Here is a 13,627-nt window from a genome sequence, read left to right as displayed (position 1 = left end):
CTTACGTTATAAGCGGTCTATACTGTACATTCACAACCAAATAGCGACAAGAAGCAAGTAAATGTGCAATAGAAGACATACTTGTGAGCATCCTGTCAGTCTGAATAGCAGAAATTCTTGCTTACTGAGCTGAAGACTGTGCAAGCAGGATGCCTCAATTGCTATCCAGTCCTTTAATTTGCACTGTTTAATCCCCAAGCAGTTGCAAGTACAGGAACTGCACCTAGAGACCCCAAGACATTTATGCGGGGCGACTAAAAAGCTCTATTTGCAGGTCTGAACATTAGCCGCCGTGGGTTGCACCTTTGCTGACAGTTCTGGCCAGTCCCACAATCTCTACTGATCGCCCACACTGATATATTGCAGAAGTCAGAGCCCACCTGTTTGAATACGAGCCAATAGGGAGGCCTGCGAGAGCGGGGTGTTCTGCTGCTTGGTGCAGAAGCCATGGATGCTAGCCGCTGGTGATGCCTGTAGCAGCGCTGCACAAAATCCCAGACCATTATCAGCTCCAGAAAAATGGACTTGCAATTTCTGTCCTACTAATTCTGAAAAGCCTATCTGCTTCCTCTAAGCCCAGTGCCAAAAAGTGTACAGTAAAACCTCGCCAATATATGTGCAAGGATAAGCACAAACCTAGTCTTTGTCTAGTTGTACGCATTTTTTATCCTACAGTACCGTGAACGAACTCGCCTGGCAACAGGTTTTATTGAACTTTATGGTATGGTCATGTGAAGAAACTCCAACCGTTTTTCACTGCTGTGGAAGAAAAGAAACATCTTAACGTGCATCTTAGGCAACATCAGCTATTGCATCTCCTTTTTTTCAGCAGCGTACACAAAGACACAAAGACGTGCTCAATAGTTACTGTATGCTACCACTTACTGCAAAGTTATGCCTAGATACATAATGCTAAGATATGTATTTAAAATGTTCCACTATAGCAATACTCATGCATTAGGCATATTGGTCCAAGACAAAAAAAACAGCACATTCAAACTACAGAACTTTGTTCATCTTTTGCTAATTTACAGGTGCCTAGATTAATTAGTCAAAGAACATAAGACTACTAGGCAATTAAAAAGTCGCCTGTCTGTATATCCAGAGATAACAAAATGTGAGTTTTAATTGTACTAATGTGTGGTGGAAAAAATAAAGCAGAGATCATAGATTTAGTCAAGGCACGGTACTTGAATGATTTTGCATTCCAGTTTCATCAAGATGTTATTTACAATTTCCTTATCACTTAATATAACAATTTAATTATCATCAAATTAAAATGCTAACCGATGAGTGGAAAATTATCCATTACACTGTCTACTCTTTCAATCAGATTTGACACTGGGAAAGATGAACGTCTGTGTTTGACTCTGAACTGGAGGCCAAAAGGCAACCACATACAGTATGGAACAAAGATCATGACTGTTGGCGCTGCCAAGAGCTGACGAAAGAACAGCACCCATAGCAGTTTCATTCAGATGCAACAGTATGCATAATCTTGTCACATCAACAAAGTTCCCTGGCATTTCAGTTTCCTTCTTGCACTAAAAATGGCAAAAAAGCTGCAGAAGGTTTCTCACCAGCAGCGGCAAAGCGAAGTAGGAGTCAAGGCACAGGAGCAGCACCAACAGAGCCGACAGGAAGTAATAGATTGCTGCTGTGCGGGCATTTGGTGATGCTGCAAGACACAAACAGAACCATCGCAAGCCTCCCAAGAAACATATGACTCTCAGCCAAATGTACATCATAAGTAGAGAGACTTTTCAGTTGCAGACACAGAGTAATGGAACACCTTTATTATATTAAAACAACATTAAACAACATGGTTCTCTATGGGGATTTTCATTCACTTCACTATCTCTATTACACTGTTAGATTCCATTTAATTACAATAAGGTTCATGTGTACAAAGAAAAAAGAACTACATCAGTGAAAGTACATGATTTTTAAACATTTTAACACATGCAAGTATAAAATTGATAGGATACAGATGTTCCTCACCTGCTATGGTGAAAATGTTTAGTAGAGATGTAGCCGTACCACTGATGTTCTGGAAAAAAGAAAAAAAAAAACATTCTAGCACAAGGTTACTCAACATAAAGAAAAATGCTCCCAGAGAGATTAATACTGCAATTAGGACATAAAGATAATTTCGCAATATGAAAGTATTCACTGTTATTTACTTACCGAACCAAGCACAACAGCATTTGAGTATTTGCCTGGAAGTCGGGCAGCAACGCCATAAATGCTGTTCTGGTAGACACCACAGGCCACTGCAGCAACGCATCAAAGGAGAGATGGTGTAGAAGGTTGCAGTAGACACTAGTAATAGAAAAATATGCACTAAGGGTTGTGGTGTTAGGCCACTTAAAAAACCATTACGTACGTCCAAACTCCTTCATAGAGACTCGAGTATCAAACATATTGTTAGAGCCACTCCCGTCAATTCTTATGTTTCGGCACAGCCCACTACACCTTGGAACAGTTTGCCACATACCACTGCTTCAATTATTAACTCATAATTCTGTGAAAATTTTCTGTAGTGGGTGAGCACAATGCAACGTCAACCCATTACCTTGCATCTCATCTCAATCGGAAACAAAAAGGATGCTGCCACTTGTTTCAAAATGCCGCAGATCGCACTCTCCGTGATCTTGCGAAGGTGTCCATGGCTCACCGAAAAAAGACTAATGCTCAACTCAAGCAACTGTAGCTAACAGACACTTTTAACACCAATAAAAATGTTTTAACTGAGTGCAACAAGTTTTAGATTCAAGAAGCTGAGCAATCTTCTAGAGCTGCTAGCACATAGGTGCTCATGGCACTGCTTCCTACTCCACAAAACCATGTCAGTGTTCTACGATAAATTTGATTCAAAGTGACTTCTGTTGAACCTATACACAATGGTAATCAAAATTTCAGACCTGATAGCAGATCTTGGTCAATTCTTCTGATGTAATGAGTGTGTGATGTTGTAAAAATGAAAATGTGGTTGCTGCGAACGACACTGCCATAATTCAGGTTGTCTCTTCACTTCCATATGATCTTTCTTTAAAGAACCTCTGTTGTTTTCACAACTTCTGATGGGTTCCCATTTTAATCACGAGACTGGGTGCAGATCCACGATTCAGTTCTGTGAACACGTCGATTGACAGCACTGTACGCAACATCCATGTTAATGTTGGCCAGCCACGGCAGCGGACAGGGCGCGGAAGTTCGGCTTACAATAATCACAAAAGTGTGTCTGGCCTACGTTTCTGTCTTTCACATGCCTTACAGTGGCTGTAAGTACAGCTTCATTGGCGCAGCACGTGAATGCAGCTAGATGTTGTCTGAGGGGATATGTACCAAGTAACACGACGATTGGACATGTTAAATACTTGAAGAGAGCTTGCACAGTATTCAGGTACGGCATAGTCATTAACCTTCACAAAACTTTGTGGGTTTTTGAAGCAACAATCTTGCAAAGTTGCAGCCACTGTCACAGGCACACGAATTTCACAGGCTGTCTCATAGAACATAGCTATGTAGGCTTAAACATTGGTTTATGTATATAATTGCCCACTTTGAGAGCTAATATTTATTTGATATGCATAGACAGAGCAGACTGCCAACACTCATTAAAGGGGTCATGAACCACTTTTCCAAGTAATGATCTAATGACCTCAGTATCGGAGTTTACTGCCTCCCGAATCGATTGCCACAAAAATTTCTCGAATCCGTGAAGAATGAGCGGAGTTACGGGGGTTTGGCACACGCTTTCAGCGCTTTCTCTCTTTTCTCGTGCCGACGAGTGCACTGGAAGCTAGACAGGGAGGGATGGCACGGGGGAAAGAAGTTACGTCAGCGCGCGTCATGAAACGCGATCGCTCTCCCGCTGTGATTCGCGTGCGCGAGTGCGGCTACCGTGTACTGAGGAGTGCGGCGCCGACAAGTGGCGGCACCCCGTGGCAAGAAGCGCATCTGATCCGAACGCCGCTCTCGACTTACGTCGGCTATCGGCCAATAAGCGTGCTATGTCTCTTGCAACGTAAACGGACAGATCCGCGACGTAAACGAACAGACGCCCCGCCCACCGACGAGAGTGAGAACCGGCCTCTGTTTGAAAAGCGGGTGCCTGGGGAAACGGCAACTTCGCGCTCCGCTTGTGGCCTTTACGCGGCGCGCACGACTGTAATATTTTGCAGGGCAGTTCATAGCCGTGTCAGCTTTCCGCGGGATGTGTTTTTTCAACAAGCCCAAGGGGTGCTTCATGACCCCTTTAAAGAACAAGAAGCACTGAAGAAGTGTAACAACCAACCGAAAACAATCTGCCTTGCTGCACAAAAATGCACAAAGCTGAGAAAGGGAAAGTGACAACAACCAGTTTGTAGCACGAGGCCACAAGGAAATCCATAGGAATTTCTTGGTACAGATTACTCGGAAAGAAAGCTTCTTAGTTGCCAAAAAATTCATCCTGGTTCGATCCTTGGACCAGGATGAATTTTCAGCAACAAAGAAGCTTTCTTTCTGAGAAATACATACGGATTTCCTCGTGGCTTCGTGCTACAAACTGGTGGTTGTCAATTTCCTGTTCTTAACCTTTCTGCGACCTTGCCGGGTTAGCAATAAAATGCACAAAGTTGTTATGTAACTGGAGTGACTTACTGTTCAGCACGACCACAAGGGCCATCGTGATGTAGAAGAACGTGATTGGCCCTGAAAGAAAAAAGCACTTGGTTGAATCCCTGACATGGGAATGAGCAACTTCTAGACTAATATTTAGGCAGGAGGAACACCACACCTCTCATTTATGACAAAAACTCAATCATAAAAATGCTACTGATGCTCATAGCTACATTTTCTAGCGATGAAAGAGCTAGTGTTCAAGTAACCAGACCTAGGCTGTAAGGCATACTTCCATTTTAGTCCCTTTCCTTTTTACACTTCACCAGTGGCTCGATCTCTGTTCCATTTTCAATAACAACTGGATTGAAAAGTTATAAAATGGATAAAAAAATAGAATTAGGTAGAAAATTTAAAAATAATATCCGGGCCATATATTGAACTTCTCACACGTCAGGCTGGCATAACCACAACTGCATTCATTTTTGTTAGATAACTAGTGCGATTGATTATGCTTTGAAACCACACTGATACTGGCAGTAGCACATCGTTTAGCTAAGCAAAGAAGCGTCCCAAAAAAAGTGCAACCGCAGATCTGAGTACATTGACCAATGGTGTCCCACAAGAGAGCATCACAAATCACTTATAATAATAATAATACTTGCTGGGGCTTTGCGCGCCAAAACTGTGATATTATTATGAAGCATGCCATAATGGGGGACGACGCCGAGTCAATTCTGACCACCTGGGGTTCTTCAACGTGCATCTAAATCTAAGTACATAGGTGTTCTTTGCATTTCGCCCCCATTGAAATGCAGCCGCCGTGGCCAGGAATAGAACCCGTGCCTTCATAAAACACTTGCACTTTCTAGTTGTTCAATGTCATCAGCAAGAAAATTGGGGGCTACATTTCTCAATTGTAAACGCGTATGCCACAATGTAATTTTTGTCATGGGATCCATGCTCTGCAAATTTCGATCACAAATGCCCATCCATGAGCTTCACTAACGCACACACAAAAAAATCTATCCATGCAAAATGATGCTGAACAAGAACACTCCACAAATCTCGAAATTTGCTCGAAAGTGCCAGCACCATCCCTGATACTGTCGTAACAACTACACTTAAGACCACAACAAGCGATAAATACTGCAATGCTCGAGCCTATAAAGAGGCTGCACTGTAGGTACAGTCACGCTCAATATTACTTGCAACACGGGATTGCGTTGCCAACCAAGCTTTAAGATCACCCATGGCTTCCACTATTCCTTATTTCCACAACTAAATGCTATTCATCTAACTTGAAGATAATCCCAAATAAGAAAATATAATTTAGTTGTGGAAATTACGGCAAGTTATAGCCACGCGCGTTCTTTAACTCGTGAGTCCATGTGTTCCAGTATTGCATGTGATATTGAACGCAACTGTACATCCATTACAGGAACTGTAGTTATTGAATGTTGCAGCATGAAAGGGAAATACCATTTCCCACTGTGACTTCAAGAGCAGTAAGGTTTATTGAACAGTGCTATGCAGCTCAGCACTCTACAATACTAGACTTGCATAACAAAAACACTCTTACATGTAGAGGAATCCACCATGGCCAATACAACAGTTGCAATAAACACTGCGGCTTCAACAAGGATACTAATGACGATCCTCGGTGTGAGGCTACGGTCTCTAAAATTGAGAGAGAAAAAGAAAGAAGGTTCACCGGATCTATTACTCCAGATGCACAGCACAAAGGACCGCTACGTGCAGTGCATAATCAACTATGCACATTATCAAATCATGCAGCAATCATAGCCACCAAGGAAGGATTACTATACGCATGTGTGTGCTGCAAGCACTAAAGTGCAATTAGTACCTAGTATTATGGATCAGTCGGGAAAAAAATTAATTTTAAGACCAGATCATGAAGGCTTCACTGTTTCTATAGATTGCTTATAAGCAAATTCTGTAATTGGCTTTATGGTCATAAGCACCATAAGTCATCTTACGTTTGTTCCCAAGAAACTTCCATAGAATTTTGTCATGCTTGAGCACTAGCATCACTGTCACTTGCAACGGTGAGTACCTAGTTACAATCAGTGTTAGATGCAGAAAGTGAGAGAGGCAAATGGTCAAAGCTAATAAAGCACTTTGACCACACTTTGCTGGCCTAAATCAGTGAACGCCGACCTTTTCAGTAGTATACTGCTATGGTGTTGGGCCAGTGTAGTGACACCATCCACAGAATGGCTTAACCAAATCCTCTGTGATTATATACAAAACTAATATTTTAAAGTATCAATCCTTTGGGTATCGACACCGCAGCCAAAGGTTTAGAGCCATTGTTCGCCAGTTGAGACAGCACTGGAGAGCAGAAAAATGCTCGAAACTAATTATTTCATCTAAACAATGCATTTAAACAAGTTGCTGTACAGAACTAAAAACTGGTGTTGCACACCTAAACTCAGAGCACTGTATATTTTTGAAGATGGCTAAATAAAGAAACTTTAGCATAGACCAAAATTACATCTTACATAAAGTAATGATGATGACATCTAGTACTAATAGCGGGACAGGTGGAGCAGCTGTCAGCATAATTATGGAGCATAAAATTTTAAACTTGACACAGGTTACTGGTGGAAACAAAAGCACATGTTTGGAGCCACAAATTTTAAAATTTAGAACAGCTTATTTAGAAGACAACAATCGAAAGCTGGGGTATGCTATCGCAATTTTTACTCCAATCCTGCTGTTTTGCACTGACATATGCCATCATAGATTCTGTTCTGGAACACAACCACCGATAGTTATAGCTTATATAGTTAAAATTATCTGATCACTCGAACAGCTTTTCTGTCCAATCACGGTACCAGATATTAATGCTAAGAAAAACTGTTGGTACTTAAATGCACAAAGGTGCGAGAATCATTTCAACCAATATGTATTCAAACTTCCACCTGCCATCAATTGCTGAAGTATGATACTCAAAAACAAGCTGAAAGTTTTGTGAAGCAGTAGGGACAGTATTGCTGAGTATTCTTTTATTTTATTTTCGTTTAATACTCAGGCGAGTAAGATACTGTAATGTCTATTTCGAAAAGTGTGCTAACAAAAGCAAGCCAAAAAAAAAAAAAAGAAGCGTGGCTAATGACCGCTGATTTCTACAAATGATATGGATAGAAGCACAAGCCCGAGCACCTATATAAGCAGCAGAAACAGTCTCATGTGGCACCATATGTTTACGCATGACTTTTTTAACATTTCTATGCAGTACCACCAGCATGAAACACCGCTAAGCTTATTTATAATAGTTCGCTTATTCCTCGTGCCAAATCAAGATAGAACATTCACGAATGACATTATATATATATCTCATAATCTGCAAAGGTAAAATGTGTAAGTTCTTCACCAATGTTCCAAGTTTGTGTGTATATTTGCACATTACTACAGCTGCCAGAATGTGCAAGGGGAGTGAAAGTCAACATCACATGAGTACACTAGCCCCGATGGTATTGCGTGGACATGATTTTCAGCGAGCACTAGCCTGCCCTTTGCTTCTCCCCTCAGTGTCAGTCCTGTGCATTGTAGATCTGCACACATTGCCATGCTGGCTGACCTAGTTCTACTGGGTCAAATTTTTTATTTTTTATTTTTTAGAAAGAGAGCCTAGCAAAGCCACTAGGCTCTAATGGCGTAACTCCAGGTTTTGGCATGGAACATGCTGTGAACCGTTATGCCACAGTGAAGGATTTCGAATGCCCCAAGCGCTTCATTATAAAGGCATTTGTCTGTAACTGATAAGGTATGCGACAAACCATGAGAACAATTTTAAAACAAAAAGTAAATTAACATGTCTTGTTTTTGCAGCTACATCTCATTTGTACTTACCCAAATTGAAGAAAAAGGTTCAGAAAATTGCACAGCAAATTTGGCACCTGGGAGGCCAACGTAATGTAATTCATAAAGTCATTCCTGTACAGCGTAAGCTCACTCGCTTCGGCCGAGTCATTTGCAAGCACACCTGGTGCCAATTTGTAGTTCTGGAAATACTGAAAGAATAAAAGGAGAAGCGGAGAAAATTAGAAGAGATGGCAATGATTTTTTTTTTTTTTTGCTATCAAGGCACGTTGTTGACTAGTTGTCACAAAAAAGCATGGAACAGGTATGACTATAACACTGGGAAATTATTCAGCCACACTATTACCTCTACTGAACATTCATCGTAAATAAAATCAAGTGATACACTGAAGCTCATGAAGCCCTCCCAATAATAAGGTGTTGCATTTTGCAAGTACAACTGACAGCTTTATTATCACGATTGTCGCCTTATGTATAAAAGTCAACACCTTTGTGGGACATCGTGGTTCTCATCCAAGACATTCAGTTGAAACCACGGGAACACAAATGTAAATACATTTAAAAACAGCAAACCTTGTGCCAGGCATTACCAAGTAAGGGAAGAACATTAGCAAACTCTGTAAGCTTTGTTAGGCCTATGAACGCCGCAACAGCTGAATGATCTCAGAATTTAGAAGGGCTACACACCGATAACTAACATTACAGGTTAGCCATGAAGTAGCAAAAGCTCATTTTAACTAGTACTGGCAATTAGCGACAATGTAGATGTAGCAATTATGATAATACACTCAAACCTCATTATAACAAAGTCACATATGCCACGAAAATAACTCCGTTATATCCAAAAATTTGTTATAAACGTTTATTTGTAACACTGTAGCTATGACAAGACTATTCTCCATTTACTTTGTTAAAACTGTAAAGAAGCATTAGAACGCCGTAATGGGCCGTCCTCTTGAGCGCCTTCTAGTGGGTCGCTCTCTTCGCCTCTTCTCGGAGAGCACGCCCCTCGTGCTCTTGCTCGTGAGAGTCTGCGAGTCTGCGCTCTGTCGTTACTGTCGTCGCTGCGCATCGTCGCCGTCGATCCCGCCGTCAATAAACGCCTTTACAAAGTGGTGGAGAGTGCTGTACCGTCCTCACAACTTCGGTCTCCATCTGATGCCCCTGGAGCTTCGATCCCGTACCGTGCCATCTACCATGCCGCAAGACGCCGCTCAGCAAACGCCGCCTCCTGCCCCGACCGCTTGTCCCGGTGTCCCCCGTATCCGCGACCCTCCTATCTTCACCGGTGCGGATGGCACCGACGTGGAGGACTGGCTCACGATTTACGAACGGGTGAGTGTCCCCAATAAATGGGACGAAGCAGGCAAGCTGAGCAACTTGGTTTTCTACCTCGCGGGTGTGGCCGGCATGTGGTACAACAATCACACATCCGATTTCCCGACGTGGTCCACTTTCAAGTCCGCCATCATCAACGTGTTTGGCCGCCCTGCCGTTCGTAAGCTGCAGGCCGAACAGCGTTTGCGAGAACGAGCTCAGCAGGCCGGCGAAACCTTTACCAGCTACATTGAAGACGTCCTCGATTTGTGTAAGAAAGCCGACGCCACCATGTCGGAATCTGACAAGATGAGGCACATTATGAAAGGCATCGACGACGATGCCTTCACGATGCTGCTAGCCAAAAACCCCAGCACAGTGGCCGAGGTCATCACGCTCTGCCAGAGCTACGAGGAACTGCGCCGGCAGCGGTCGATGACCCGTCGCTCTCCATCCCGCGACGCCGAGCTCGCTGGCTTGTCGACCATATCCGACCACTCCGCCTTACTCGCAGAGGTGAAGTCATTCGTGCGCGAGGAAATCGCGCGCCAGTTCTCTCTGCTGGACTTTGCTCAACCTCAGCACGTTCACCAGCCGTCAACCACTCTTCTCCCTCCCCTCCGTCGAGCGATTGAGCAGGAAATCGCGGAGGTCATGCCTGAGTACCACCAGCACCATCCCGCTCCTGCACCACTGAGTTACGCCCAAGTTGTCGCAAGGACGTCCCCAGTAATACCTACGACAGCCCCACATAGTTACGCCGAAGCCGCCGCTAGACATCAATCCTTCGAAGCGGCTGTGCCGGCTACCTACGCCGACGTAATGCAGAGGCCACGACCGCAGCCCACGATGCAGCCATATCAGTCGCTACCCCGTCAATCACGTCCTGCGCCATGGGCGGGCCCTGCTCCAGCAAACCGATGGCGCACACCTGACAACCGCCCCATATGCTTCGCATGCGGTTACGCCGGCCACGTGGCGCGTTATTGCAATCGCGTCCAGCCGCCTCAAGTCGTGTCGCCCGCCACCAGCCAGACGAACCGCACATTTTATGCCCCACCTACGCCTCTTTCACCGACGTCACGCCAAGCTCCATCTACTCGGCGCTCGCCGTCTCCCCGACGTCGCTCACTGTCGCCGATGCGCCCGCGTCCGGTCGCACGCGACCAGGAAAACTAGTCGTCGCAGTCCACGAGGCAAGGGCTGCGACGCTATCGAACTGCGAAAGCCCTCAGCGAAGCCCATCGAGCGTAATAGACGTTTTTGTGGACGGTGTTCGCGCATCTGCCCTTATCGACACTGGAGCCGCCGTATCCGTTATGGACGCTAAACTAAGCCGCCTGCTACGAAAAGTGACGACGCCACTTTCCGGTCTTTCCCTCCGTACAGCCAGCGCCCAATGTATTCACCCGACGGCGGTATGCACAGCCCGTGTCATCATTCAGGACGTTCTGTACGCCGTCGAATTCATCATAATTTCCTCATGCTCTCACGACGTCATCCTGGGATGGGATTTTCTCTCCCGCCACGACGCCGTCATTCATTGCGCGCCAGCCGAAATAGAGCTTTCACCATTCTCAGATTTGACGCCGGCAGACAGTTCATCGGCTGCGACCAAGGTATTCGTCAAAGACGACATCACAGTTCCTGCAAATTCGTCAACGGCTGTGTCAGTCTACTGCACCGGTTTCTGCGACGCCGTTGCACTCCTTTCTCCATGTGACCGCGTTTTCACTAGGAAAGGCTTGCTGGTGCCATTTGCGACCGTGGAAATCACTCAGGGCGACACGGATATTTTTGTGACCAACCCATCCCCGTTCATTGTTACGTTGGTGCGAGGGGAATGTCTCGGCAGAGCGGAACCCCTCGAAGACGCCCAAGTTATAGACGCACCGGGTGACACGCACTGCGCCAGCTCCCGTACGCTCAGTGCTGTTTCCACGTCCGATTCGTCACCTGCTGATGTGTTTAGGTCCTCCATTGCTGACAACCTCACATCGGTCCAGCGTTCCCAACTTCTGTGCCTGCTGGAAGAATTTCGTTCTTCTTTCGATGTCGGGCAAGCTTCTCTCGGCCGCACTTCCGCTGTTACCCATCGCATCGACACTGGCGCCCAACCACCACTGCGGCAACGTCCATATCGCGTGTCTCCAGCAGAACGCCGGGTCATTAATGAACAAGTCGACGACATGCTTCGACGCGACGTTATTCGGCCCTCGGACAGCCCATGGGCGTCTCCCGTTGTTCTCGTTGCGAAGAAGGAAGGTTCCGTGCGGTTCTGTGTGGACTACCGACGGCTCAACAAGATCACTCGCAAGGATGTTTACCCGCTGCCGCGAATCGATGACGCGATTGACAGTCTGCAAGGAGCCGAATTCTTTTCATCTCTTGATTTGCGCTCGGGGTACTGGCAAGTACCCATGGCGGATGACGCTCGACCGAAGACAGCCTTTGTCACGCCCGACGGCTTGTACGAGTTTAACGTCATGCCGTTTGGTCTGTGTAATGCGCCCGCGACCTTCGAGCGCACGATGGACACCGTTCTGCGCAACTTGAAATGGCACACGTGCTTGTGTTACCTGGACGACGTCGTCGTTTTCGCTCCGGACTTCTCCACGCATCTCCAACGTCTGCGGCATGTTTTGACGCGTTTGCGCAACGCAGGCCTCCAACTGAATCTGAAGAAGTGCCGATTTTCAGCGCGGCAGCTGACAATCCTCGGCTACGTCGTGTCCAAGGACGGAATCCTTCCCGATCCGGCCAAGCTTCGGGCCGTGGCCGAATTTCCCAAACCTACGTCCGTCAAAGAACTGCGCAGTTTCGTAGGACTGTGTTCGTACTTTCGACGCTTCATACGAAACTTCGCCACCATCATATCGCCGCTGACGAAGCTCCTTGGAAGTAACGGACCCCTAAATTCATGGTCGTCCGAGTGTGACGACGCGTTCGCAAAGCTCCGTCGTTTGTTGACGTCTCCTCCCATACTACGCCACTACGATCCCACGGCCCCAACGGAGGTACACACGGACGCCAGCGGTGTAGGCCTCGGCGCTGTTCTTGCGCAGCGCAAACCTGGGTTCCCCGAATATGTCGTGGCATACGCAAGCCGTACGCTTACCAGAGCCGAGACCAATTACACAGTCACGGAAAAAGAGTGCCTGGCGATCATCTGGGCCCTTACAAAGTTTCGACCTTATTTGTATGGTCGCCCATTTGATGTCGTCACCGACCATCATGCACTATGCTGGCTGTCGTCATTGAAGGATCCCTCAGGCCGTCTCGCCCGCTGGGCACTTCGACTGCAAGACTACGACATCCGCGTGCTGTACCGCAACGGACGCCAGCATGCTGACGCCGACGCCCTCTCGCGCTCTCCCTTGCCTGACGACAATACCCCCTGCTCAGTATCTCACATAGCTGTTGCTTCAATCGACGTTCACACCATTGCTACCGAACAGCGCAAGGATAAATGGATCACCTCGCTGATCGACTTGCTGACGGATCCGTCGGCAACACCATCCACTCGCGCGTTGCGTCGCCAAGCCCACCATTTCGCCATTCGTGACGACCTACTGCACCGACGCAATTATAACGCCGACGGCCGCCAGTGGCTACTAGTGATACCCCGCAGTCTGCGTTCTGAAATATGCGAGGCCTTCCACTCTGACCCGCAATGCGCGCACTCTGGGGTATCCAAAACTTACCACCGCATTCGACAACGATATTTCTGGCGAGGGATGTACCGCTACGTGCAGAAGTTCGTTCGCTCCTGCCTCGATTGCCAACGCCGAAAACCTGCAACGCACGTGTCGCCAGCAGGTCTACAACCATTACCTTGCCCTAACCGTCCGTTTGG

General features: G+C 46.2%; 1 protein-coding gene across 2 annotated transcripts in view; it reads right to left on the bottom strand.

Annotated features, from left to right (window-relative positions):
* Positions 1 to 13,627, bottom strand: part of LOC119404548 (equilibrative nucleoside transporter 1) — a 63,508-nt gene that overhangs the window by 21,801 nt on the left and 28,080 nt on the right. For both annotated transcript variants that reach the window (XM_037671091.2, XM_037671090.2), the window contains exons 4-10: positions 8,485 to 8,645; positions 6,188 to 6,285; positions 4,648 to 4,698; positions 2,188 to 2,273; positions 2,002 to 2,050; positions 1,581 to 1,678; positions 381 to 482 (exon numbers count right to left, since the gene is read on the bottom strand). In XM_037671091.2, coding sequence (XP_037527019.1) covers positions 381 to 482; positions 1,581 to 1,678; positions 2,002 to 2,050; positions 2,188 to 2,273; positions 4,648 to 4,698; positions 6,188 to 6,285; positions 8,485 to 8,645 — 645 coding nt within the window. The remainder of the gene's footprint in view (positions 1 to 380; positions 483 to 1,580; positions 1,679 to 2,001; positions 2,051 to 2,187; positions 2,274 to 4,647; positions 4,699 to 6,187; positions 6,286 to 8,484; positions 8,646 to 13,627) is intronic.

This window comes from Rhipicephalus sanguineus, chromosome 9 (genome assembly GCF_013339695.2).
Source record: "Rhipicephalus sanguineus isolate Rsan-2018 chromosome 9, BIME_Rsan_1.4, whole genome shotgun sequence".
Taxonomy (NCBI): Eukaryota; Metazoa; Arthropoda; class Arachnida; order Ixodida; family Ixodidae; genus Rhipicephalus; species Rhipicephalus sanguineus.
This window is presented reverse-complemented; position numbering and strand designations above follow the sequence as displayed.